Source organism: Eulemur rufifrons, chromosome 9 (assembly GCF_041146395.1).
Source record: "Eulemur rufifrons isolate Redbay chromosome 9, OSU_ERuf_1, whole genome shotgun sequence".
NCBI classification, from domain to species: domain Eukaryota; kingdom Metazoa; phylum Chordata; class Mammalia; order Primates; family Lemuridae; genus Eulemur; species Eulemur rufifrons.
In genome coordinates this window covers 55,965,679-55,988,954 of record NC_090991.1, presented here as the reverse complement: position 1 = coordinate 55,988,954, position 23,276 = coordinate 55,965,679, and the positions used below count along the sequence as shown (strand labels likewise).

The 23,276-nt window shown below is 61.3% G+C and overlaps 2 protein-coding genes across 3 annotated transcripts; one reads left to right on the top strand and one right to left on the bottom strand.

The window, feature by feature from the left end:
- The first annotated feature begins 1 nt into the window (after window position 1).
- OGFOD3 (2-oxoglutarate and iron dependent oxygenase domain containing 3) lies at window positions 2–16,239 on the top strand. 2 transcript variants are annotated; one of them, XM_069483049.1, is made up of 9 exons: window positions 2–192; window positions 2,285–2,502; window positions 5,403–5,478; window positions 6,427–6,469; window positions 9,014–9,078; window positions 9,626–9,682; window positions 10,867–10,918; window positions 13,661–13,784; window positions 14,155–16,239. In XM_069483049.1, exons 1-9 carry the CDS (start codon window positions 119–121, stop codon window positions 14,289–14,291), a joined length of 846 nt encoding a protein of 281 aa, XP_069339150.1. In that variant the 5' UTR covers window positions 2–118; the 3' UTR covers window positions 14,292–16,239. The 2 variants fall into 2 exon arrangements, with proteins under 2 accessions (XP_069339150.1, XP_069339149.1); XM_069483048.1 differs by having other exon boundaries at window positions 4–192; window positions 10,765–10,918.
- Window positions 16,240–16,943: 704 nt separating this feature from the next.
- Window positions 16,944–21,994, bottom strand: UTS2R (urotensin 2 receptor). The gene is made up of 2 exons (XM_069481825.1): window positions 21,954–21,994; window positions 16,944–19,218 (listed from the first exon to the last, which is right to left on the bottom strand). Exon 2 carries the CDS (start codon window positions 19,140–19,142, stop codon window positions 17,964–17,966), a length of 1,179 nt encoding a protein of 392 aa, XP_069337926.1. The 5' UTR covers window positions 19,143–19,218; window positions 21,954–21,994; the 3' UTR covers window positions 16,944–17,963.
- Window positions 21,995–23,276: the final 1,282 nt, after the last annotated feature.

The window sequence follows — 23,276 nt, the reverse complement described above, 5'->3', positions numbered from 1 at the left end:
GCCGAGCGCGTCGCTGCCGCGTCCCCGCGCAGCACCTCCCTCGCGCTCCCGGTCGCGGCGCTTGTCCTCCGGCCTGGCGGCTCCCGCGTCCCGCCCGGCTCCGCGACGGCCGGGCCCGATGGCGCCTCAGCGGAGGGGCGCAACCAAGGCGCCCGAGGGCAGCGGGGCGGCCGAGCGCCGGCGCAGGATCAGGTAGCGGAAAGCGCGGAAGGGCTCGCGCTGCAGTGGAGAGGGGGCGGGGCCAGGCTGGGACGGGGCGGGGCCGTGGTGGGGGCGGGACCCGAGGGGGCGTGCGATGGGTGGAGCCTCAGGAGCGGGGGGCCGTGGTGTGGGCGGAGACTGGCGGGGCCGCGTGGTGGACCGGACCTGGGCTGAGGGGCGGGGCCGCGCAGGCATGGGCGGGGCCGCGCAGGCATGGGCGGGGCTTGTCGTCGGGGCGGGCGTGGCCTGCGGCCCCGGTTTCTGCGCGGAGTTGGCCTGGCGGAAGCCTAGTGCAGACAGGACGGATCTCAAAGGCTCACCTGGGTTCCGGACAGGTGCGAGGAAGAGAGGGGCTTCTGGTGCACCCTGCTGCGCCACTGCGGCTCCAGGGGGCACTGACCTAAACTGGACAACGCCCCGCAGCCTGCACGGTCTGTGCTGGGGCCTCACTCTGTCAAACCGGGCTAGAGTGCCGTGGCGTCAGCCTAGCTCACAGCAACTTCCAACTCCTGGGCTCAAGCGATCCTCCTGCCTCAGCCTCCTGAGTAGCTGGGACTACAGGTGCCACCACCACATCTGGCTAATTTTTTCTATTTTTGGTAGAGACGGGGTTTCGTCCCCTGGCGGGAGGCCCTCGTTTCACAAATGATGTGGGCGTGAGGCCGCGTCACAGCGCGCCCTGCGTTTTCATGGTTGGGGGGTCCCAAGCCCCTCGTTAGGACGCCCGGCCCCCTCTGGGACGAGCCCCTGCCCGCTCCCCTGGCGACGCCTTGCTCCCAGCAGCGCTGAGCCGTTTCCCGTCCCCACACCTCGGCAATGGTCCCCCCTCTGCCGGGCGTCCCCGTGGAGTCCCCGTGAGGAGAGCTGCCCTGGCCCCTCTGCCCGGTGCTGCGTCCAGGCTGGGGCTTCCCATCCCACTATTTTGCGTAGGGCTGCGCATGAGGACCTCCCGTGGGATGGCTGGATACGTGCACAAACATCCGGCTCACCACGGAGCCCTGCCGCATTCGGCCATGGCCTGCACGGCAGAATGTGCGTCAGTGGCTCTGGGACAGGTCAGGACCTGGTGCTGGCCCCACGGGCCATGGGAACTTGTGCCAAGAACTGCAAAGCAGCCGCTTCTGTTTTCCACAAGATCCTGGAGCCGCACCTCGAGTCAACTCACCCCAGCATGGCCTGGCTGTGCCGTTGCTCCTTGGAGTTGATGTGATTGGAATCCCTGTGTTGCTCGTATGTCTCTGGGAAGTGCTGAGCGAGATAAAAATAGAAGGCAGCTCCCTGTTTTCAGGAGTTAATTACAGACGTGAAGAAACAAATGGCACCTGCAGGAAAGGATGCCCTGACCTCTCTGTTTCTTCCTGTCCTTCGAGACCTGCCACCTACGTCTTTCCTGGACAAGAGAGCACACGCTGCCTGTTACAGCCACATAGAGACACACGTGCAACTTCAGTATGGCCTGTCTGGACCCCACAGTTAGCCCTGGGTCATACCGAAAGCATTTTATTTGCAAATCATGCCTGGTGTGCTCATGCTCTCCTCCCAGCCGGCTTGTGGTTTTAGTTAAGTGGGTTTGACTCAGGGGAGTTGGCTCAAGTCCTGTATGTGTGCACATGAGCACACGTGTGCATGCCAGGAGCACCTGTGTCGGGGAAGAGCAGTCATTTGCAGGTGCAGGCAGCATGATTAGAGACACAGATGCCCACAAGAAGCCTCTGGGCCTGGCGGGGGCAGCTGCGGGGACTCTGAGGGCAGCTCATCTGTTGCCCGTGGCAGGACACAGTCGTCCCTGCCAGGTCAGAGGAGCCGGGCCACACTCCTCCCCCATGGGGGGCACAGCGGGCGTCAGGACAAGTGGGGGCTGGGGTGGGTGCTCCATCTCCCACCTGCTTCACTGGCCGCTGCCCTGAGCAGCTGGTGTGTGTTTCAGCAGCTACTGGGTTGATTTGGGTTCATCTTGACCAAGGCTTAGCACAGGCACAGCCAGAGGCCGGTTGTGATCAAGTGTGAATGTTTTCTCCCATCTTGGGAGAGTTTTCAGCACATAGCTGCTTTGGGTGACAGTGGCTGTGTCTTCTGTTTTCAGCACCAAGAAGGATCGGGTGCCACGGGAGGCACAGAGGAGGTGGCTGAGGACCGCAGGCCTGGGGGCCGGTTTGGCGTTCTCTGTGTTCCTGCTCTGGAGCAGTCTGGGGGCTGACGACGGTGTCACCGAGGTCCTGGCCCACCGTGGCGAAGTCTTGGTGGGCAGATTCATCGAGGTGCCCTGCTCTGAGGACTACAACAGTCACCGAAGGTTCGAAGGTATGGTGCCACCGGCTCTGTGGTGATCCAAGAAAAAGCAGCAAGTTAACATGAGATGCAACCTGGTCAAAGTGTGTTTGCCTTTTGCTGCAATGCATTGGCAGGAGACAGGCTGAAAGTGTGGGTGGCGGGGGGTGCTGGCAGACGACCTTTCTCTTCCCTGGGTTGGCCGGTCCACGCCCAACCTGGCTGGGGTTTTAGGAAGCTGCACTGTCCGATGGAGGAGGCAGTTTGCCTGCAGGAAGGTACCAGGATTAGAAAGGTGGGGTGAGAAAGTGGAAACCAGAAAAGGTATGGACCGTGGAGAATGTTGTAGGGTGTCAGAGAAGGTTGGAGAAACTGTGACAAGGAACTGCCAGAGGGCCCTTCCGTCGTCACATGTCCCAGCTCCCGTGGCTCCTGTCCTGGCTGGGCCGGCTGTACACAGAGGCCGGGTCAGAGGCTGGCGGGGGTGGGGTTGGTCCCAGGGGACCCAGGAGACTGGAGCTGCGGTGTCCGGGCAGCCGGGCCAAGCTCGGGGATTCAGCACCCTGGAGAGCTCCCGGCAGACGGGTCTCTGCCACTGCAGACTCCTCCCCCTCCAGGCATTTTTTGGCTGCTGTATTTTCCTGAACATTCCATGCTATCTGGACGTGTTCTCAGTTTTAAAAACCCAGCATATGCAACTGGGATTTTGTGACAGAATTCAGTTTATTTTTTAAATTCAATTCAGTGCTTTGTACTTGAACCCAGAAAAGATCTCCAAGTTCCTCCACAAAGGGGAGTCCTTGTGATGCACATGACACGGAGCTCCGGACACTCTAAGGCCAGAGGCAGGACCGGGCTTCTCCTGGCAGGGCCGAGCGCAGGAGGGCAGCATTCTTGTCTCCGTCGGGGTCGGGAAAGTGAAAGTGTTTCTGTTGTGTGGACGCTCTCTCTGTCTTTGTAGACAAAGCTTTCAAAATATGTTTTTCAATGATTAGCACTGAAATTTTTCTTCCTATCCTTTTAATAACTTATCAACATTAAAATTAGTTGGAATGAGGAAGGGGGGAATGGGAACTAGTGTTTAATGAGTTCGGGATTTCACCTGGGGAAGACGGAAAAGTTCTGGAGATGGTGCTGGTTGCACAATGTGAAGGTACTTATAATGCCCAGAACCGTACACTGAAAAATGGTTGAAATGGTAAATTTCATGTTGTATATATTTTATAATAAAAAATAGTTGGGGGCTGGGTGAGGTGGTGGCGCCTGTAGTCCCAGCACTTTGGGAGGCTGAGGCAGGAGGATCGTTGGAGCCCAGGAGTTCGAGGCTGCACTGAGCTGTGCTCGTGCCACTGCACTCCAGCCTGGGTGACAGGGAAGACCCTGTCTCTAAAAAAAATGAAATTAGTCAGGATGCACTTGAAACTGGGCTCTGGCGGGTGCTGGTCCTGCCACGGGGGCCCCTAGCTGGTCAGAGGCTGGCTGGGGGGTGAGCGGCTGCCTGCCGCAGGGGTGCCCCACGCACACAGGCACTGCCAGCTGCTCACAGCTCAGTTTTGTCCTGTCCGCTCTGATCCTTTTGTCACAGTTCTTTTGTCAACCCCTGATCTGGTCCAGTGTGCACACTCAAGGGGACCCGTGTTGCCGTTGGCCGCTGGCTCCGTTCTGTCCCTGCCCCACCCTGGCTGGGTGAGCCATGAGGCTCAACTCACTGTCCCCTGTCTGTCAGGGTCTCTGTCCTTCCCTGCCTGGTGTCCAGGCCTCAGGAACCAGATGCCATGGAGTTCGTCTGGTTTGAGTTTCAGGCCGGAGGCTGCATCCAGTCCTGGTTACTGTTCTCCCTGGACCGAACTCGGAAGTCTCAGATCCCGGACATCTTGACGTGTGGTGTTTTCATTATCATTTTATAAGTATTTTCTAATTTCTAGAATTATTTTTTAACCCATGAGTTATTATGGAAACTTTTTTATTTTTTGAGACAAAGGCTCGCTGTTACCCGGGCTGGAGTGCAGTGGCATCATCATACCTCCCTGTAGCCTTGAACTCCTGGGCTCAAGTGATCCTCCCGCCTCGGCCTCCTGGGTAGTGGTGACTACAGGCACCACCATACCTGTTAATTTTTCTATTTTTAGAAGAGACGGGGTCTCGCTCTTGCTCAAGCTGGTCTCAAGCTCCTGACCTCGAGCCATCCTCCCACCTTGGCCTCCCAGAGTGCTGGGATTACAGGTGTGAGCCACCATGCCCAGCTGATTCTCTCTTTTTAAAAACTGATCTCGGAGCTGCTCATGTCGTAGTTAGGTAACATAATCCGTATGACATCAGTTCTTTGAGATTGGTTCAGGCTTTCTTCGCAGCCTAATATGTCTTTGCTTCTGGTCCCCGCTTATCTGGGGAGAATGTGTTGTCCATGGCTGCCTGCGGAGCTCCACGTGCTTCTCCTAATCCGGCTCACGGCACAGACCCTCTGTCCTCACCGATTCTGTCTCCTTCACCATCAGTTGCCAAAGGGGAGCTAGACTCTCCACCGTGACGGTTTTAGGGCCAAGACTGGAATTACAAGCCCAGCTCTGCTCACTCCCGGAGGATTTCCTGCCGGGCGCTGATGAGCGTGCGGCCCCGCAGTCGGTGACGGTTCCAGAATGTTGCCAACACCATGTCTGGAGCACGTCTGCGGCTTTCCCAGGGCTTGGGAGCAGCGACAGGTGCTTCTGGATTAGCCTGTCAGCCAGCGCCTCAGGAAGCACAGGACGCCCAGTGGGACGCAGACTCCCGGGATCCTGCCCGGGCACACGTCTGCGCGCGTCGTGCTCACCCGGGTGTGTTAGCCAGATCTGGCCATGCTAATCCTGGAGGGGCCTTGCCAGCCCCAGCTCACCGGAGCCCGCCGTCCCTGGGGCCAACCGCTAAGTGAGCTTCTCCTGCTGTCGTCCCTCTAGGCTGCACCCCCAGGAAGTGCGGCAGAGGCGTGACCGATGTCGTCATCACCAGGCAAGAAGCGGAGCAGATTCGCAGGTAACCGCCCCCTCTGAGCGCCTCATCCTGGGTGTTCACTGGTCAGATTTAAACAAACAAACGGCAAAGTGGGCCTGGGGCAGGAAGCAGAAAATTACTACTGAAAAAAATGATTTAACAGATTTCATTACAATTAGTAAGAATTTCCTTCTGTGCTTTCAAAGGCAAAGGTTGGGTTTTCCAATTTCTAGGAGGAAAGGCCGTGGCCCTCAGGGCTGCTGTCACTGGCGGAACCTTCCCGGCCTCCTCTCCGGGGCGATGCTGTCCCCACGCCTGTTGCGGGAGCCCCACACGCGTGGAGACACGTGCTGTCCGAGCCTCGGTGGTCAGTTGCTACCTCATGCTCCAGCGTCTGCTGTGCGGCTGGGCAGGGGTCAGCCCCTCCGCCAACTGGCTGTGGCTCGTGGCAGCACCAGGCGCTGACCGGAAGCAGCTGGCACTGCATTTTTCCCTGTTGAGAATTGAAAAACCAGATCTTGAAAGCTTTGATTTTCAGACCAGTTGTTTAGGCTCGAAGCGCGTGGAGTGGCTTCTGGCCCTCGGGCTGTCCCCCCAGTCCGGCGCCGTGTCCCTGGGACTCCAGGGGAGCCTGTCCCTCCACAGGGTCCTCCACAGTCCTGGGAGAGACTCGGAGCGGTTCTGCCGGTTCCGGGAATCCTCCCCAGGCTGCTGGCCGCACGCTGCGTGCAGCACCATCGGCTCTTGGTGAAAAAACGAGAAGTTAAGCCTGGCGGTTTCTAAGCTGAGCCACATCTTAACAAGACAGCGGTGACGATATTGTCACCCGCTTAACTTTGACATTGAGTCCTTTGGTCTAAACGGTTGTATCATGAACATTAGACAAGCAGAATCTACTACGTTACCTGAATTATACTGATTGATATTTTGCCTCGATGTATTATGGATAATTCTAGTAACTAAATTCTGACTCAATGTTGTCCCCCACAGCATAGCTGAGAAGGGGCTCTCGCTGGGAGGATCTGACGGAGGGGTGAGTTGAACGTGGTTCCTGCCTCTGTTTCCTTTTACCCTTTAACTTTGCTCGTACTCGGGGCTGGGGGGGGAAAGGTCCGACGTGCAGGGTCCTGGGGGTCCCCGGGCTATGGGCCAGCCATGGCGTTTGTCAGCACCAACCATGCAGCCGCACCTGACGGGCGCCCAGAAGCCCCCAGATGTTCCCTTGTTGGGAAGAAAGTGTCCTTAGATGTTCGTGGGGTCTTCACGGGGCTTTGGGTCACATGGAGGGTGGAGGAGGTGAGAGTCAGGGCCAAGTGAGGGGCCGGGAGATGCCCCCGTGGAGCCGGAGGCCTCTGCACACGCCCCGCAGGACTGCTGGGCTCAGCAGTGGCCTCAGGGGACATGTCCACCCAGAGCCTGTGAACTTGCTCCGACTTGGGACAGGATCTTGGCGGACACGGTGACAGCTCTTGGGATGGGGTCACTCAGGTGCTGGGGCTGGGCTCTAAGTCCTGTGCGTGTCCGTATGAGATAAGCGGGGCGTTTGGGAACAGAGGCTGGGGCGGTACAGCCACAGCCAAGGGATGCAGGCCTCCCCGGAGCCTGCAGAGGGTGGCGGCCGTGACGCTCTGGCCTCCAGAACTGAGAGAATCAACTTCTGTTGTTTGAAGCCCCCGGTTCGTGTCACAGCAGCCAAAGATCACCGAGCCAACTGCACTCTGATCTCCTCAAGATTAAAGTTTTCTTTCTTAGTGTGCGGAATTTTTTTCTTTAAAAAGAAGGTCTTCTCTGGCCGGGCGCTGTGGCTCACGCCTGTAATCCTAGCACTCTGGGAGGCCGAGGCGGGTGGATCGTTTGAGGTCAGGAGTTCGAGACCAGCCTGAGCAAGAGCGAGACCCCGTCTCTAGTAAAAATAGAAAGAAATTATCTGGCCAACTAAAATATATATAGACAAAATTAGCCGGGCATGGTGGCGCATGCCTGTAGTCCCAGCTACTCAGGAGGCTGAGGCGGTAGGATCACTTAAGCCCAGGAGTTTGAGGTTGCTGTGAGCTAGGCTGACGCCATGGCATTCACTCTAGCCCAGGCAACAAAGCGAGACTCTGTCTCAAAAAAAAAAAAAAAAAAAAAACCAAGGTCTTCTCTGTTGCCCTGGGTGGAATGCAGTGGCGTCATCACCACTCACTGGAGCTGGGCTCAGCCATTTTCCTGCCTCAACCTCCCGAGTAGCTGGGGCTACGGGTGCCACCACCACACGCGGCCAGTGCGGGATTTTTGAAGACCTGTCCTCTCCGCACATTTTGGTGATCACATTGAATTACAGTCACCGTACAGACCCGAGTCATTGTGCATATTTGAAACTTCCAGTAAGATTAATTTATAGACCTTTCTAGAATTTCAAAGTATTTCTCTGATTACCTACATGACATCATCCTGAAAACTCTTTTCTCTTGGGCTCTGAAAATGAAGTTTCTTCTTCTATTCCAGCTGGTTTGGGGGGACTAGTTATTGAAAACCTCTCAGCGAGTGGGTTCCCCTGTTGCTCCTTCCTTGGCATTCACGGGGCAGTTGTCTAGAGCTGAATTAGCCGATTTGAAGACTTTAAGTTCAGTTGGCATTATTTGAGCCCAAACTAAGGTTGTCCCCCTGCGCTGGTCGCCGCAGCACTGAGAAGGGACAGCAGTAGTGGCTCCCTTGGGTCGCGGTAGGGGTGAAACAGTCCACACGGGTGGCCACTTCCCCCAGGTGTGGGGACGTAGAGGTGAGGTTGGGGCAGAAAAGATCCCGGCAGTCCCTTAAAGAGGCTCGAGGCTGCACTCCAGTCTGGGCGACAGAACCAGATCTCGTCTCAAAAAAATAAAACAAACACAAAACAAAAAGAAGAAAGAAACGAAGAGCTGTGACCCAGCAGTTGCACCGACAGGACGGACCCGAGAGGAATACGCACACGTCACACGGACTGGTGACCAGCGTGCACAGAGCTCCCCTGGTGGTGGCCCCAGGCCACAGGTGCAGGACGGACACACGCAGCCCCCACACAGGGACGCCCCAGCGGTGAAACACAGTGCACGATCCACACGCACAGCCGCACGTTGGGTCTCAGGGCAGTTACGCCGAGCGAAAGCCGCCAGCCGGAAAGAGCACGCCCAGATGACGCACTCCCATCTCGCAACCGCGCAGACCCCCAGGCGGGGCTCACGGGGCGATGGGCATGTTATTGCCTCGACGTGCTGGTGGCCCCGTGGGCGTCACTCCGCGCGTCTGCGGCTCATCCCGTGTGTTTCACCTGGAGCTGAAGGCAGGGAGGGGGACGACGGGCCTGGGACTGTGGGGCGGAGACCACAGGTGACGTGGGGACGCGTCTGCGGGCCGTCCTCACACACTCGAGTGCGACTGAGGTCTTCAGACAGCACGAGCATGTTGGGGCAGGAGGGGGCGTGCAAGGCAGGGTGCTGAGGAAGCCGGGCCCGGGTGTGCGGCAGGATCTCGGGGACGCGTGTTCACCTGCAGCAACTTTGGCAGTGACCATCGCCCCTGCCGCGGCCTCACAGTTTTACTCAGCAAACGTCTCTTCCAGGCATCCATTCTGGACTTGCACTCGGGGGCCCTGTCTGTCGGGAAGCACTTTGTGAACCTGTACAGGTGAGAGCCCGGACGGTGGAAACCCCCAAGGCCGCGCTGAGTGAGCGTCTTGGTTTCTTAGCTGTGGGGGCTGCGCTGTCGCCTCTGCTCTGGGCTCCTTGTCAAGACGGAACATCCCCCGCCTGTTCCAGGGCAGGACCCTTGTTCGTGACGCTTCGGGAGGGTCTGGTGTTCTGTTCTCTGGCTCCTCCGGAAGCCGTGGGCTGGGGCTGGAGGGCGAGGTGGCTGCGGCACGTGGCAGGCGGGAGGCAGAGGCGGGAGGGAGGTGCGGGAGGCAGCCCTGTGAGCCGTGACGCTCCGTGTGGGGCCGGGAGGCACCGAGGTTTCCCAGCCTGGATCGGCGCTGTGGCCTCCTCAGCCGCGGCTCCTCGCCTGCCATCCCTGCTCACAGCACAGGTGCCATCGCAGAAGCCGAGTAGCTCTGAGATGACAGGGACGAGGCCATTCTCAGGGACGTGCTGGGTCGCCTGAGGAACAACTAAATTGAAAGGAAACGAGGAAAAGATGAATAAAGTGTTACCTGTGTTAACACTCTTTATTTTTTCAGATACTTTGGGGATAAGATACGAACTGTCTTCTCGGAAGAGGACTTCCGGTTGTACCGGTGAGGACCTAGCAAGTGGGGTGGCGGTGGGGGAGGGTGCACCGAGGCGAATTCTCGGGGACCAAACCCACGGAAGGCTGGTTCGTAACCACCGTCGTCACACTGTGGTCCTGGCATGCCCGGCGAGGTGGCTTCTTATTTCATGTATGTATAAAATCAGCTGGGAGGAAACACTGACAGCCTTTGTCATGGGATGAAACATCTGTGAATGTTTCAGCTGTTTTCACAAAGGCGATAGTTTAAACAGCTCTACTGGACGAGCCCAGGTTGAGATGAGGAGGAACCAGCCGAGTGTCCGGGTGATTGACAGCTCGGGCGGCCCCTGCGCCCGCCGAGCCGCCCGTCCACGTCAGAGCGATCTGTTCAGGGCGTGGGGTACTGGGCTGAGGGTCCCCTTGACCCCAACACAGACAGACAGTCCACACTCACCGCCCTGCCTGCCCCCACACACCCCACCTGCCCCCCACACACCCCACCTGCCCCCCACGCACCCCACCTGCCCCCACACACCCCACCTGCCCCCCACACACCCCACCTGCCCCCCACGCACCCCACCTGCCCCCCACGCACCCCACCTGCCCCCCACGCACCCCACCTGCCCCCCACGCACCCCACCTGCCCCCCACGCACCCCACCTGCCCCCCACGCACCCCACATGCCCCACCTGTGCTCCATGTCCACACTCCCCACCCCTGTGCCCACACGCGTGTGGCAGCAGCCCCTTTCTTGCCAACCAGGGTCTGCAAGCCGAGTCCGTGCAGCCGTGTGCCTGGGGCGTCTGGGGCTGGGTTCACCACACCAGCGCCCACAGTGGGGTCCCCGTGGTGCCCCCGTCACCCACGTTGTCTTTCCTGCAGGGCTCTGCGCTGCCCGGGGAGCAGAGCTGAAGGTGCCCTGACCATTCCCTGGGCGTCAGGGTTGTGGTCGTGGGTGACAGCCCGTCACGTGTGCCGAGCACCTGTACATTCATCTTCCCGCCGTCCCCTGGCCTGTGACTGTCTGCAGGCGCTTGGGGACCCTCGGAGAAGTCCGTCCTCTCCTCTGGGGACGAGCGGCTCCCAGTGACGCCGTGTCCTCCTCAGGGACGTGCGGCAGAAGGTGCAGCTCACGATCGCTGAGGCCTTCGGCATCAGCCCGTCCGCCCTGCACCTGACGAAGCCCACGTTCTTCTCCCGCATAAACAGCACGGCGGCGCGGACGGCGCACGACGAGTACTGGCACGCACACGTGGACAAGGTGGGCACGTGGACAAGGTGGGCACGGTGAGCAAGGTGGGCACGTGGGCAAGGTGGGCTCGCGTGAGCAAGGTGGGCACGTGGGCAAGGTGGGCACGTGGGCAAGGTGGGCACGGTGGGCACGTGGGCAAGGTGGGCACGTGGGCAAGGTGGGCTCGCGTGAGCAAGGTGGGCACGTGGGCAAGGTGGGCTCGCGTGAGCAAGGTGGGCACGTGGGCAAGGTGGGCACGTGGGCAAGGTGGGCTCGCGTGAGCAAGGTGGGCACATGGGCAAGGTGGGCACGTGGGCAAGGTGGGCACGGTGGGCAAGGTGGGCTCGCGTGAGCAAGGTGGGCACGTGGGCAAGGTGGGCACGTGGGCAAGGTGGGCTCGCGTGAGCAAGGTGGGCACGTGGGCAAGGTGGGCACGTGGGCAAGGTGGGCACGGTGGGCAAGGTGGGCACGTGGGCAAGGTGGGCACGTGGGCAAGGTGGGCTCGCGTGAGCAAGGTGGGCAAGGTGGGCAAGGTGGGCAAGGTGGGCACGCGGGCAAGGTGGGCACGCGGGCAAGGTGGGCTCGCGGGCAAGGTGGGCTCGCGTGAGCAAGGTGGGCACGTGGGCAAGGTGGGCAAGGTGGGCACGTGGGCAAGGTGGGCTCGCGTGGGCAAGGTGGGCAAGGTGGGCACGTGGGCAAGGTGGGCACGTGGGCAAGGTGGGCTCGCGTGGGCAAGGTGGGCACGTGGGCATGGTGGGCAAGGTGGGCACGTGGGCAAGGTCGGCACAGTGGGCAAGGTGGGCACGTGAGCAAGGTGGGCTCGCATGAGCAAGGTGGGCTCGCGTGACCAAGGTGGGCACGGTGGGCTCACATGACCAAGGTGGGCACGGTGGGCTCGCGTGAGCAAGGTGGGCACGTGGGCAAGGTGGGCTCGCATGAGCAAGCTGGGCGTGTGGACAAGGTGACCACACGTGGGCAAGGTTAGCGCAGCTCCAGGCCACACCCAGCAAGGCCACGTCCCTTTCCAGTTCTCCTGTGGTCCTCGGCCACCGGGCGCTCTGCAGATTTGCCAGCCTCTGCGGCGTTTGCGCCTTTAGCATTTAGATGTCGTCTTTTCTGAGGCTTTAAGGGGCATTTTGAATGCGGTTGATGCAGCTGAGGAAGTAAAGTCTGTACAGCAAAGGCAGATTCTCCTTATGGGACAGCAGCCTGGCGGTTGTCCCCACCGCTGTTCACGTTTTGGCCGCCCAAGGTTTGGGGTCACCCTTCAGAGCCCTGTCTTCAGTGCTGTGCGGTAGAACCACCTCCCTGTGTGGGCGGCAGCGCTGGGAACATGCCCCTCCCGTGTCCGGGTTTGTGCTCGTTTGCGTCTCACCAGCGCCAACAGCCACCCCAGAAGGGGCGAGGGAAGCAGCTGCTCTTTGGTCCACTTCTCCCCTAATTTCTTTCCGGCCCTTGACTAAATTCTGTTTATCAGGAACCCAGAGTAGCATTTGAGGATTTATGTTTTTCTAATTAGCAAAGGCATTTGTTTCAGTGAAACAGAACTGTTGGGAAAGTTGGCAGCTTTCTCGCTGTGAGGTCTAGGCAGCGTTCCGTACTATAAATCCAATTGTTTAAAGAAGTCAGTGCAACCTACAAGGTTTAAAGGTGAAAAAAAAACATAAAAAGGCAGCAGTTTCATACGTCTGCAGCCCTCCCTGCAGCCCCTCGCCCCCCGGGTGACCACAGTCCGGGATCTAGAGCTCCTTCGCTGCTTTCTTGGCGCATAAAACAACATCCACAGACACTGTGTCCTGTCAACTTCTGGCCACTGTTTTCCTCCTGTTAGGGAGGGCGAAGCCCACGTGTGCAGCCGGGGTGGGGCGGCGTGGCCAGCCCCAGGGGACAACGGGAGTTTGGGTTCCCTTCAGTCTGACGACCAAGGGGAGGAATGGCGGAGTCTGAGCAGGTGCCGGGGCCCTGCCGTCATCCCCCATCCTGCAGGTGGGGGTCGCCCCTCCGTGGAGGTCGTGGAGGTGGCCTGACGCACCCACGCCCGGACCCTGGGGGCTGCCTTCAAGGCCGGGCTCCGTCCGCTGCCTGGGTGCTGTGCCGTGTGTGACCTTCCGAGCCTGCGCCCTGCCCAGGCCGGCGTGATCCCTCCCCACCTCCCTCTCCGCGGCTTCTCCCTCCTCCACGCCCTGGTTCACTCCTGACAGCGGAGCCAGGTGGAGACCCACCGTCCCTCCCACAGGGCAGTCACCCCACCTGGCAGGGCCACCCCAGGCGGCCCCATCCCCAGCCCAGGCTGTTCCATGAGCTGAGTCCTTGTCAACAGGACGTGGGGGCAAATGCAGGGGTGGCCCCCAAAATGCTGCGCAGCGGGGTCGCAGTCGCGGGGAAAGTGCGTGTGACGCTGCCTCACAGAGACGGCAGGACAGTAGAGGTGGCCGGGGAGGGGAGTGAGCGCCCGGCGAGGACGGCGTCCACTGGGGACATGAGAAAGGTGTGGAGCTGGACGGTGCTGATGGCCGCACAGCCGTGTGGATGTGCTTAGTGCCCGACTCGGGCTTAGAGGGGGTAAAGATGGTGGATTTTACGCTGCATGGATTTCGTGCAGAGATGCACGAGGTTGTGGCTTCACGGGTTTCTCTGAAGGTGTGAAGGGGCCACCTGACGTGTCTTTCCTGTTCGCTTTCTGGAAAACAAGGGGCAGGTGCTCCGGCCTCCTGTTGAGAACCTGGTTCCTCCAGGGCGCCTGACCCACGGCCTCCTGGCTTTGCCCCGCAGGTGACCTACGGCTCCTTCGACTACACCTCGCTGCTGTACCTCTCCGACTACCTGCAGGACTTCGGCGGGGGGCGGTTTGTGTTCATGGAGGAGGGGGCCAACAAGACGGTGGAGCCCAGAGCTGGTAGGAGGCGCCGGGCAGGGCCTGGACCGCTGTGGGCAGGGGCAGGTCTCACTCGGAGCTGCTGCCTGGGGTGGCGCCTGCTGGACGTCGGCCCAGGGCCGAGCGTCTGCTGGGAGAGCAACGGGCCACATGCCTGTGTCTGTGGCTGCTTCTCCGCCTGCCGGCACAGAGGCCCTGGTGGCCGGAAGGTTCTGGTCCCAGCCCTGCTGGGTTTGTCTTCCGGGCTCCTCTCGGGCAGTTCCTGGCAGGGCTCAGGTTTCTCGGGCTCTGCAGGTTGTCATGGTGACTGGCAGCGGTTGCTGCCGGGACCCCAGCAGGCCTCCAGCGTGGGTGTGGCCCCCACAGCCGCCTCTCTCTCCTTCCCTCCCAGGTCGGGTCTCCTTCTTCACCTCGGGGTCCGAGAACCTGCACCGGGTGGAGAAGGTCCACTGGGGCACCCGCTACGCCATCACCATCGCCTTCAGCTGCAACCCCGACCACGGCATCGCGGACCCCGCCTTCCCGTAGCTGCTGGCCGGGCCCAGGACCCTGTTCCCCGCACCCTCGTGTTCCGGGTGCTCCTGGGCCAGGCAAACACGTGCCGTCCCCTCCTGTTTCCTGTCTCCACGCACAGAGTGCCTTATGGGTAATCCGGAATTGTGATTTGCCAGTGTTTTAACCTCACCTGTGAGTAAATCAAGGGCCAACCTTTCACTTCACCTGCGCTGTGTGTGCTGTGCCACACTGCCAGCTGCCGGCGGGGGAGCCCTGAGAGCCCCGCCCTGCCCCGCCTTCGTCAAGAAAGGACAGACCTGGGCAGAGATTCCCGTCTGTGGACAGAGGGCGGGTTTGTCTGCGCCTCGTCCAAATCTAGAAACCACCCCGGCCCAGTGAGGACCGACTGAGGCCTCTGCAGACTCTCGGTGGGGCGCATGCAGGCGCGGGGCCAGCGGCTCCCACTCTGGGCGCGGAGTCAGCAAATCGCAACAGCTCTGGGGACGGTTCCTGTGAGTGGGCGGCTCTGGGAGCAGCAACAGGCTCCTTCTGGGATGGGGCTCTGCTGGGTTCCAGGTGGAGATGAAGGTCTGATGTCCCCACAGCTCTGCATCTGCGCCCCAGCCAGCCCGAGAATTTCCTGGGCAGGTGGGCACGCCAGGCCACACTCTGTCCTGCCACTGGCCAGAGTCCCCAGTGATCGGAGTCCAAGCGTGTCCCCACCACGGAGGTCCTCAATGTCGCTGTCCCCAGCCCCCATGGACCTCTTGCCCAGCTGCAGCTCTGTGTGGGGGATGCCTGGGCTGGAGGGGAGGGGACATGCCCATCAGCCTGGCTTCCGCCAGGGTCTGGTGTGGTCTCACGGCCACCCCAAAGGTGACTGTCCTGGGTTGGGGCCCCTTCCCTGGAGAAGTCAGAGCCAGACTCTGCTGGCTGCCCTGACCCAGGCTGTCCCTCTGTCCCCCAGCAGGGACGCAGGCACCTGAGCCCTAATGCGGGTGCCTATGCTGTGGGAGGCTGCCACCCTCGGCCACCGTCAGACCCCTGCGCTCCGGGCTGGGGGCTCATGGAGAAAGGGAGGGAATTCCTGGCGCCTGGAGCACCACGTGAGAATGGCTGAGGCTCCATGAGCACCCTGGAGCTGCACCTCCGTCCGTCCAGGCCGTTCCCGCCCCGGGTGCCGGGCCCAGGGCTGTGCGGGCCGTGCTCCCTGTTTCCGGCAGGCTCCACCGTCAGACGGGAGCCCTTCTAGGTCAGGGCTGCGGGCTCTGGGCAGGAGCACTGAGGCCCCATGTCCCCACATTCTCCCACACCCTCCTAGGTGGGACGCTGGAGCCAGGGTCCGATTTCAGGGAAGGACTTTGGCGGATTTGGGAAGGACAGGGCTCCTCTCAGGGCGGCTGCTCCGTGTACGCCCTCCGGCCCAGGCAGGGTCCTCGGTCTTGTGCTGGGAGCTGCCCCTCCCCGAGCGGGGTCCTCTGTCCTCAGCTGCTCCCAGTCTCGGCTTTCAGGGGCCCCTTGCTGGGATCCTGGTGGGGACAGAAAAGCTTCGTGGAAGCAGATTTTGTTCGGTAACTCCGGCACCACTTCACTGCCCGAGTCCCCTCACTGTGTCTGAGGGACAAACACATTTAGGAAAACAGGCGTGCGGTTGGTTGTAGCTTAAAATGCTTCCGAGAGAAGTAAATATTCATTTGGTTTTCGTCCTTTGCTACTTATACTAATCCTGGTAGCCACACAGGTACTTGGACAAAGACATAAACATATTTGGCCAAAAGCAAGAATTTCCTTCTTCTAAGGTGGGACAATATGTAGCCACAAAAGCAGACCTTCAGCCCCGGCTCCTCCCCGGAGGGACCCCGAGGTCCCGCCCGCTGGTGCCAGCCGGCGAGCAGCTATTCCAGAGCTGTGCGGTCATCCGTTCTGCCAGAAGGTTCGAAGTTCGGTGACAGTTTGTCCCAGGGAGAAATTGGAGTCAGGAGTGTCCTCTGATGAATGATTTATTTTTGAAATTTATTTTTAAAATAAAAGTGATGTGTTTAAAGCAAAGCCAGTTATTATGGGGCCAGCAAGCAGCTGCTGTGACGTGACCACTGCCGGGCACCACACTCAGCCCCACGCACCACGAGCAGGTGCTCAGCGCAAAAGCCGTGTGGGCGTCGCCGGCAGCCAGGCGGTGTGGAAAGGGATCCAGGGGCAGAGTCTCCCTGGGCTGCAACCTGTGAGTCTGAGTGTCAGGCAAGGACGGCACCAGCTGGAACCGTAAGGAAGGGGCCAGGTCTGGCTGTCAGATTTTTAATCTGAATTTTCTTTGGCTTCTCTACAAAGACAACAGCTTTAGGGATCAGGCTCTGGTTGAGGGAGAAAAAGGACTTCTAGTCTCTGAAGTTCCCTGCAGGCATCAGAGGAGCTGGGAGGCCGTGGGGTAGGGGGGGCGTAGGTGGCAGGTTTCTCAGGTTGGGGACAGGCTCACCCCATACCCCACTGAGCTGCCCGCTCCCCAAGTGAATTCAACAGCAAACTGCAGGGTTTTTTTGTTCTTTAAGGTAAAACACTCATGACAAAATTGGCCATTGCAGGGTTCCATGGCACTCACTCAGGATGTCACCAGCCACTGCTGTCTAGGTCCACAGCAGTGTCATCGCCCTAGAGAGACCCGTATGCACTGTCCCCTCTTCCAAAGGCTCCAGGACAGCTGCCCACACTGCTCCCTGGCGCTTAGCAACAGCCCCGCCCGCCCCGCAGGTGCTGCCCCAGCTCTGGGTCCCAGCCTCCGACAAGCATTCACTGGAGGGGGCGGGGCAGGCAGCCCCCGTCCCAGAGCTCACAGGGAGCCCCCAGGGGCCGGCAGGAGGCGGGCACTGCCAAGTGGGTGGGACGGCAGCTGACAGCCACGCATTGCCCCAGGCCTAGCCACGTGGTGGGGGAGGAGCGGGCATGGAGCAGGGGGTTGAGCTGGGGGCAAGGGCAGCAGTCTGTCCACGTGGCAGCCGGGGTGGGTGGAGCAGAGACCACCCAAGGGTGCTGCAAGGTGGGACCTGGATAACCTGAGCCCCACGTGGGTTGTGGCCGGTGGCCTTGATCTCCCGCTTTCCGTACCTGAAGCTTCAGCGCTTTGCTGGGCCGTCCCACCCGCCCACTCCCCCACTCCCCAGCCCACCTTTCGGCCTCAGGCACCTGCCCTCCTGGCTGCCTGCCCACGGGCAAACGAGGAGGAGGAGGAGGAAGGCTCTCACATGTGGGATGGGCAGGACCAGCCGCCAGCGAAGGCCCCAAAGGCAGGCGTGCGCCCTCCCCAGCCGATCCACAGGCTCCCCCACGTGCTGTGGGGGGCTGTCCTGGGGGGCCACGGTGGGCTCTGGCGTCTCCCCACCCTCCTACGTGCCATCCCTGGTGCTGAGGCAGGACTCGGACGGCCACTCGGGCTTTATTGTTCAAGCGCTGAAGACACTAGCATTGGGGCCACACGGGGGGCCCAGAGCCGTGGGTGCCGCGGGGCCACCAGCCACCAGAAGGTGGACTCACCGCAGCCTTCAGAGGCCAGGTCGGGCCTGAGACCCCTGGAGACCCGCAGAGACAGGCGGGTGTCACGGGGAAGGCAGAGAGGAAGCTTCGGAAGAAGACTGAGGAAGGCAGGCCCAGCAGTCGGGAGTGGGGGGCTCTGCGCAGGACCCTTCCCTGCCTGGCTCCAGCCACCGCCCCTGCTCACACGGGGGCCCGCAGACCCCCAGGCGCAGGCTCCCCAGAGGCCGCTGGGGACAGCATAAGAGTCTCGGTGGCCTGCTGGCTGCAGGAGGACAGTGAGCGGCCCGAGCCGTGCTGGGAGTGGATGGGGCACTGCCGGGAGCCATGGACGCCTGCGGGCCCAGGGCCGCTGCCCAGCGATTGCGGGTGGCCACGCAGGTGCTCGCGGTAGTTCTTGGTGAGCAGCGTGTAGAGGAAGGGGTTGACGCAGCTGTTGCCGTAGGTGAGGCAGGTGGTCAAGTAGTTGACGATGCGCGCGGCCCGGGGCGTGAGCGGCAGGGCCTCGCGGTACTGGGCCAGCAGCTGCCACAGCCAGAAGGGCAGGAAGCAAGCCCAGAAGAGCAGCACGATGCCCAGGATGAGGCGGAGCACCCGCGGGTCGGGCAGCCGGCGCGTCTGCGTGAAGGAGGCCCTCTGCGAGCGCCAGTAGGCGCGGGCCAGGCGCGCGTAGAGCAGCCCGATGGCCAGGCCGGGGCCCACGATGCTGGTCCCGAAGAGCAGCGTCAGGTAGGTGCGGTGGGCGCGCCGGCCCCAGGTGGGCAGGCACAAGCTCTTGGGGCCCCTGCGCACCAGCCGGACGGCCAGCGTCACGGGCAGCGTCAGCAGCAGCGCCAGCAGCCAGGTGCCCAGCGCCAGCAGCTTGCGGTAGCCCTTGGAGCGCCGCACCGTGTCCAGCGGCCTGCACACTGCCACGTAGCGCTCGCTGCTCATGACGGTCAGCGTGAAGATGCTGGCGTGCATGGTCAGGAAGTCCAGGCTGAAGAGGACGCGGCAGCCCACGTCCCCAAAGTGCCACTCCTTGGTGACGTAGGTGGCCACGATGAAGGGGATGCTGAGCAGGTAGAGCAGGTCGGCCAGCGCCAGGTTGACGACGTAGACGTACAGGGAGGCGGAGGTGCGGAGCGAGCGGCACATGAGCACCAGCGTGTAGGCGTTGCCCACCATGCCCACCACACCCATGGCCGAGAGCACCGCCCCGATGGCACCCGTGGCCACCAGGTCCTCCAGGGAGCTGGGCTCCGTGGGGCTGGCCCACGAGCTGTTGAGGGACACGTTGGGGCCGCCAGGTGGCTCAGGCACAGAGCTGTCTGTGGCGGCCAGCATGGGGACCCTGCTTGCAGACTCCGGGCTCAGCGCCATTTCTGCCCCTCACGCTGGGCTCAGGCTGGGGTGTGCTGCTCCTTGGGGTGGGGCATCTGTGGGCACCCAGCTCGCCCTGTGGAGAAGGTGCCCATTAGAGATGCAAGTCAGGTGCCCCTCCCACCCCAAGAGGCCGCTGTGCTGGGCACACCTCCCACAGGCTGCCGAGGCGGGGCTCCCGACTTCCTGGTCCTTGGGGACCCTCGAGAAGACACCAGCATCCAGGAGGGCCCGAGAGCCACTTGGACCAGCTGACCCCAGCACTCGCCCCCCAGGACCCTCACTCCAAGCCTCCGTGCAAGGCCAAAGGACTCTGGGATTGACTAGGCTTTTCTGAAACTGGGCACAGGAGGGCAGCCCCTGGGGTGGAGGGCCCCGGGGTCCTGGCTCGGCCGCCCCACTGTGCACCTGCCAGGCTCACTTTCTTGTCTGTGAACCGGCAGGGGCCCACCAACCCCGGAGTCCTTTCTCTCATTGTGCTTCACTTATGTTTTTACAAAGTATGTGTTCTTCAGATGGCAAAAGTAATAGCTGCCGACTTTCTTTTGTTTTTTGAGACAGAGTCTTGCTCAGTCTTCCTGGCTTGAGTGCAATGGCGTGATCACAGCTCATTGCAGCCTCACATTCCTGGGCTCAAGCGATCCTCCTGCCTTTGTCTTGGAGTAGCTGGGACTACAGGCGTGTGCCACTGCACTCAGCTAATTTTTTTCTATTTTTAGTAGAGATGGGGTCTTGCTCTTACTCAGGCTGGTCTTGAACTCCTGACCTTAAGCCATCCTCCTGCCGTGGCCTCCCAGAGTGCTAGGATTACAGGCATGAGCCACTGCTCCCAGCCAAGAGCTGGTGACTTAAAAGTCCAAATAGAAAAACATGTGAGGCAAAGCGGGGAAGGCCTTTGTAATCTCCACTTTTCATTCGGGGAAAATGAGCCTTGGTCGCTCACTCACACCAAACAACACAAATTCAAGACAGATGGCAAACCCACATGTGGATTACACTGAACAGTAGATCAAGTTTCTGGAAGAAAACAGGAGAATATCAGCAGGACTTTGGGTAGGAAGAGATTTCTTTAAAATGAACAAGAAATACTTGCAATAAAAGACTAATCAAGTGGACCTCATCAATATTAACAGCTTTACTAAGAAAGTAAAACCATAAGCACAGGCTAGGAGAAGATCATCAGAAAACACATCAGACAAAGAAAATGTGTAACCAAAATATATGAAACAACCACAAATCGGTAAAGAAAAGACAACCCATTTGAAGAGGGAAAAGACAAAGAACTTAGACAGGAACTTCTCAAAAAAGGACCTGCCAATGGCCAACAGGCAGAGAGGTGTAAATGCGAACCACAGTGAGACACCAGCTCACGCCCACCCAGGCGCCCAGGCGGGAGTGCCCAGGCGGGAGTGGCCAGGCAGGAGTCGGGAGTCGGAAAGGGAGCAGGGGGGAGGGCGCAGAGCACTGCAGCTCCCCTTCACCCCTGTGGGGGTGCAGAAGGGAGCAGCCACTTTGGAAGATAATCCAGCACTATTTGCTTTGTACCCAAGATAAACAACTGCATGTGTCCCCAAAAAGACAGGAGCGAGAATGTTCACAACAGCTTTTTTCCTCACAAGGAGTTAGAAACAACCCAAATGTCTGTAAGCACAGAGTGGATAAGCAACTGACATCTCCCTAAAGCGCTGCACAGCGAAGAAGGTGGCATTACCCCTGGGGTCAACAGCCGGGGTGGAGCTCACACAGGCTGTGTTGAGCAAGACTTCCCGCAAAAGAGCGCCATGTGGTTCCACTCACATGAAGCTGAGTTACAGGCAAAGCATTTATGACATGCAGGTCACAGTGGCACCCGGCGGGTGGGGGTGTCACCTGGTACTGGCCCTGGGGGGTGGAAACATGCCTTGATCTGTGTGGTGGTCACACAGGGGTAGACACATGCAAAAACTCATGGAATGCCACACTTAAGAGCCATGGTTACCCTCATTTAAAAAAGGGGGCCCTAAAACGCGGAAATACCTAAACCAACAGGACAAGTCCCTGGTATGGCCCCCAGGGGTTGTCCCCCAGATCCGGTCACAAAAATGGCTCTAGGCTCTGTCCTTCCGAACATCCATGTTGACAATAACAAGGATAAATTCGGGACCATCCCAGTCAGCGTGATCTCTGGGCACCTGCTGCAGGGGGGACCCGGGCAGGCCCAGGGGTGTGAGACATCGGCCAGGCCCTGGCCCCGACCGGCCCAGCCTCTGGTCTGGCGCAGGGAGCTGGGGCGCCCTTTCCCACGGACTCAGCCCGGGCTCCATCTGCACAAGGCCCCGCACCTCGCCCCGCCCTCAGGTACGTTCCTGGAGCCCTCTAGGGCTAGCCCGCCCTCCCTGCGCCCTCCCTGCACAAGGCGGCTGCTGGGGGCGCTCCGGGGGTACGGGGGGTGGGGGGGCTGCGTACCGGAGGCAGCGAAAGTTTCACTGCAGGAGGCGCGACCACTTCGCTGGCCCCGCGCGCAGAGCCGAGGGGGGTCCGGCTGTGAACCCCAGCCCAGCCCCCCAGCGCGCCCGAGGCGCACCGGCATGCCGCGTGCTCGCTGGGTCTGGAGACCTGGCGCCCGCACACGCGCCCTCGCGGCCTCCCAGTGCCCCATGGCTGTGGATGCGCCGGGTCGCCCAGCCCAGGGGCGCATGCAGGGCTCCAGGGAGGCCAGCCCGCCAGGGACCGTGCAGGGAGGGGTCGGCACCCCCGGCACCCGGTACACAACACCGCGCACTGGCACCCGCACACCGCAGCGCTCGCCCCTGACCACCCGCCACGGCCCACCTGCCCCTCGGCCACTGAGCCGTCAGATGGGGCAGCCACCGCGCTGCTGGCGTCCTCTCGCTCCTGGGGCCGTGGCCAGGCGGCGGCCGCCACGCACCGGTCTCCAAACTCCGCGCTAAAAGGGGCCCGGCCGGGGCCGCCGGGAACCTTCCCAAGCGCTCCCCGTGCCCGGGGGCGCCGAGCGGTTGTGAGGGGCTCCGCGGCTGCCTCGGCTCCCCGGGCCCACAGCGAAGGGTGCCGCCCGCCCGCCGCGCGCCCTGTCCTCACGCCGCCGCCACCTGCCTGGCCGCCAGCTGGGAATGTGCCCCAGCCCCGCGCCAGCGCCAGGATATTAATAACCCCGGGCCGCGCCGCCCCCCGGCGGGAGGGGAGGACGGCCCTGGGGCGCGAGGGGCGACACCGGAGCTGGGGGTGGGGGGACGCCGGGGGCGGGGCGGGGCAGCGCTCTGGGAGGGGGCGGTGCCAGGGCCTTGGCGCCTAGAAAGAGCCCCGAGCGCTGGACGGAGGCCCGGAGGTCGCGGGGCACCTGTGGAGTCTGGCCAAGCGCTCACCCTCCACGGGTCCTGGACACCCCTAAATTCGGGACAGGTTCGTAGAAAGGAGGACGGGGGAGGGGGCACAGTCGCCCACTGAGGTGGGTCTGGAGGAGAGGCCGAGTCTGACCACCCCTTAAGGTCGGGGTTTAGCGCTGTGGCTGCCTGCGACCTCCCCCGGCCCCTGGTTGTCCCAGCTGATCCCCTTCAGGGTCTTCAGAGCTGCTGCCGCCTCTCCACACTCACCGGGCGCAGTGACCAAACCCATGGAGATGGCACTGGGGGGCAGCGGCCCCCCAGCCTCACCCTGCACTCTCGCGGGTGGGTGTGGGGCCCGCTCTCCATCACCCTCAGCTGGACACAGAGTTCCCCACCTGTGTCTGGGCCTGATGAGCACCCCGGGGGACTCTGGGGGTGGCGCTACACCCCCTCCTGTGGAAGGGCTTGTGGCAGGTGCACAGTCAGGTCCCGCGTGGTCACGTCCTGCGTGCTGGGCTTCCTAGTGCCTCTTGTGACCCCACAGTTTCCCTGGGGCCTGCCACCCCTCCTTGCTGTCTTCCTGCAGCTGTTCTCCCCCCCAGGGTCCCTCTCACGGGTGCTGGGCCACACTGTCTCCTCCAGGGACTCTGCTCTCTTCTCACAGCTCCTGGAGGTGAAAACCACCGTCCCTGTGTGGTCAGGGTCCAGGTGGCACGTCCCAAAGAGGAGGTTTGAGGAGCACGTACTGCAGGGATTGTGCTGGGGGTGGGGAGGCAGGACAGGGCAGAGGGTAAGGATGGGGCTGGAGGGT

Coding starts and splice junctions, on each gene's coding strand:
- OGFOD3 (XM_069483048.1), top strand. CDS start 119: ATGGCGCCTCAGCGGAGGGGCGCAACCAAGGCGCCCGAGGGCAGCGGG. Junction 2,503..5,402: donor CAGTCACCGAAGGTTCGAAG/GTATGGTGCCAC, acceptor TCGTCCCTCTAG/GCTGCACCCCCAGGAAGTGC. Junction 13,785..14,154: donor GACGGTGGAGCCCAGAGCTG/GTAGGAGGCGCC, acceptor CTTCCCTCCCAG/GTCGGGTCTCCTTCTTCACC.
- UTS2R (XM_069481825.1), bottom strand. CDS start 19,142: ATGGCGCTGAGCCCGGAGTCTGCAAGCAGGGTCCCCATGCTGGCCGCC.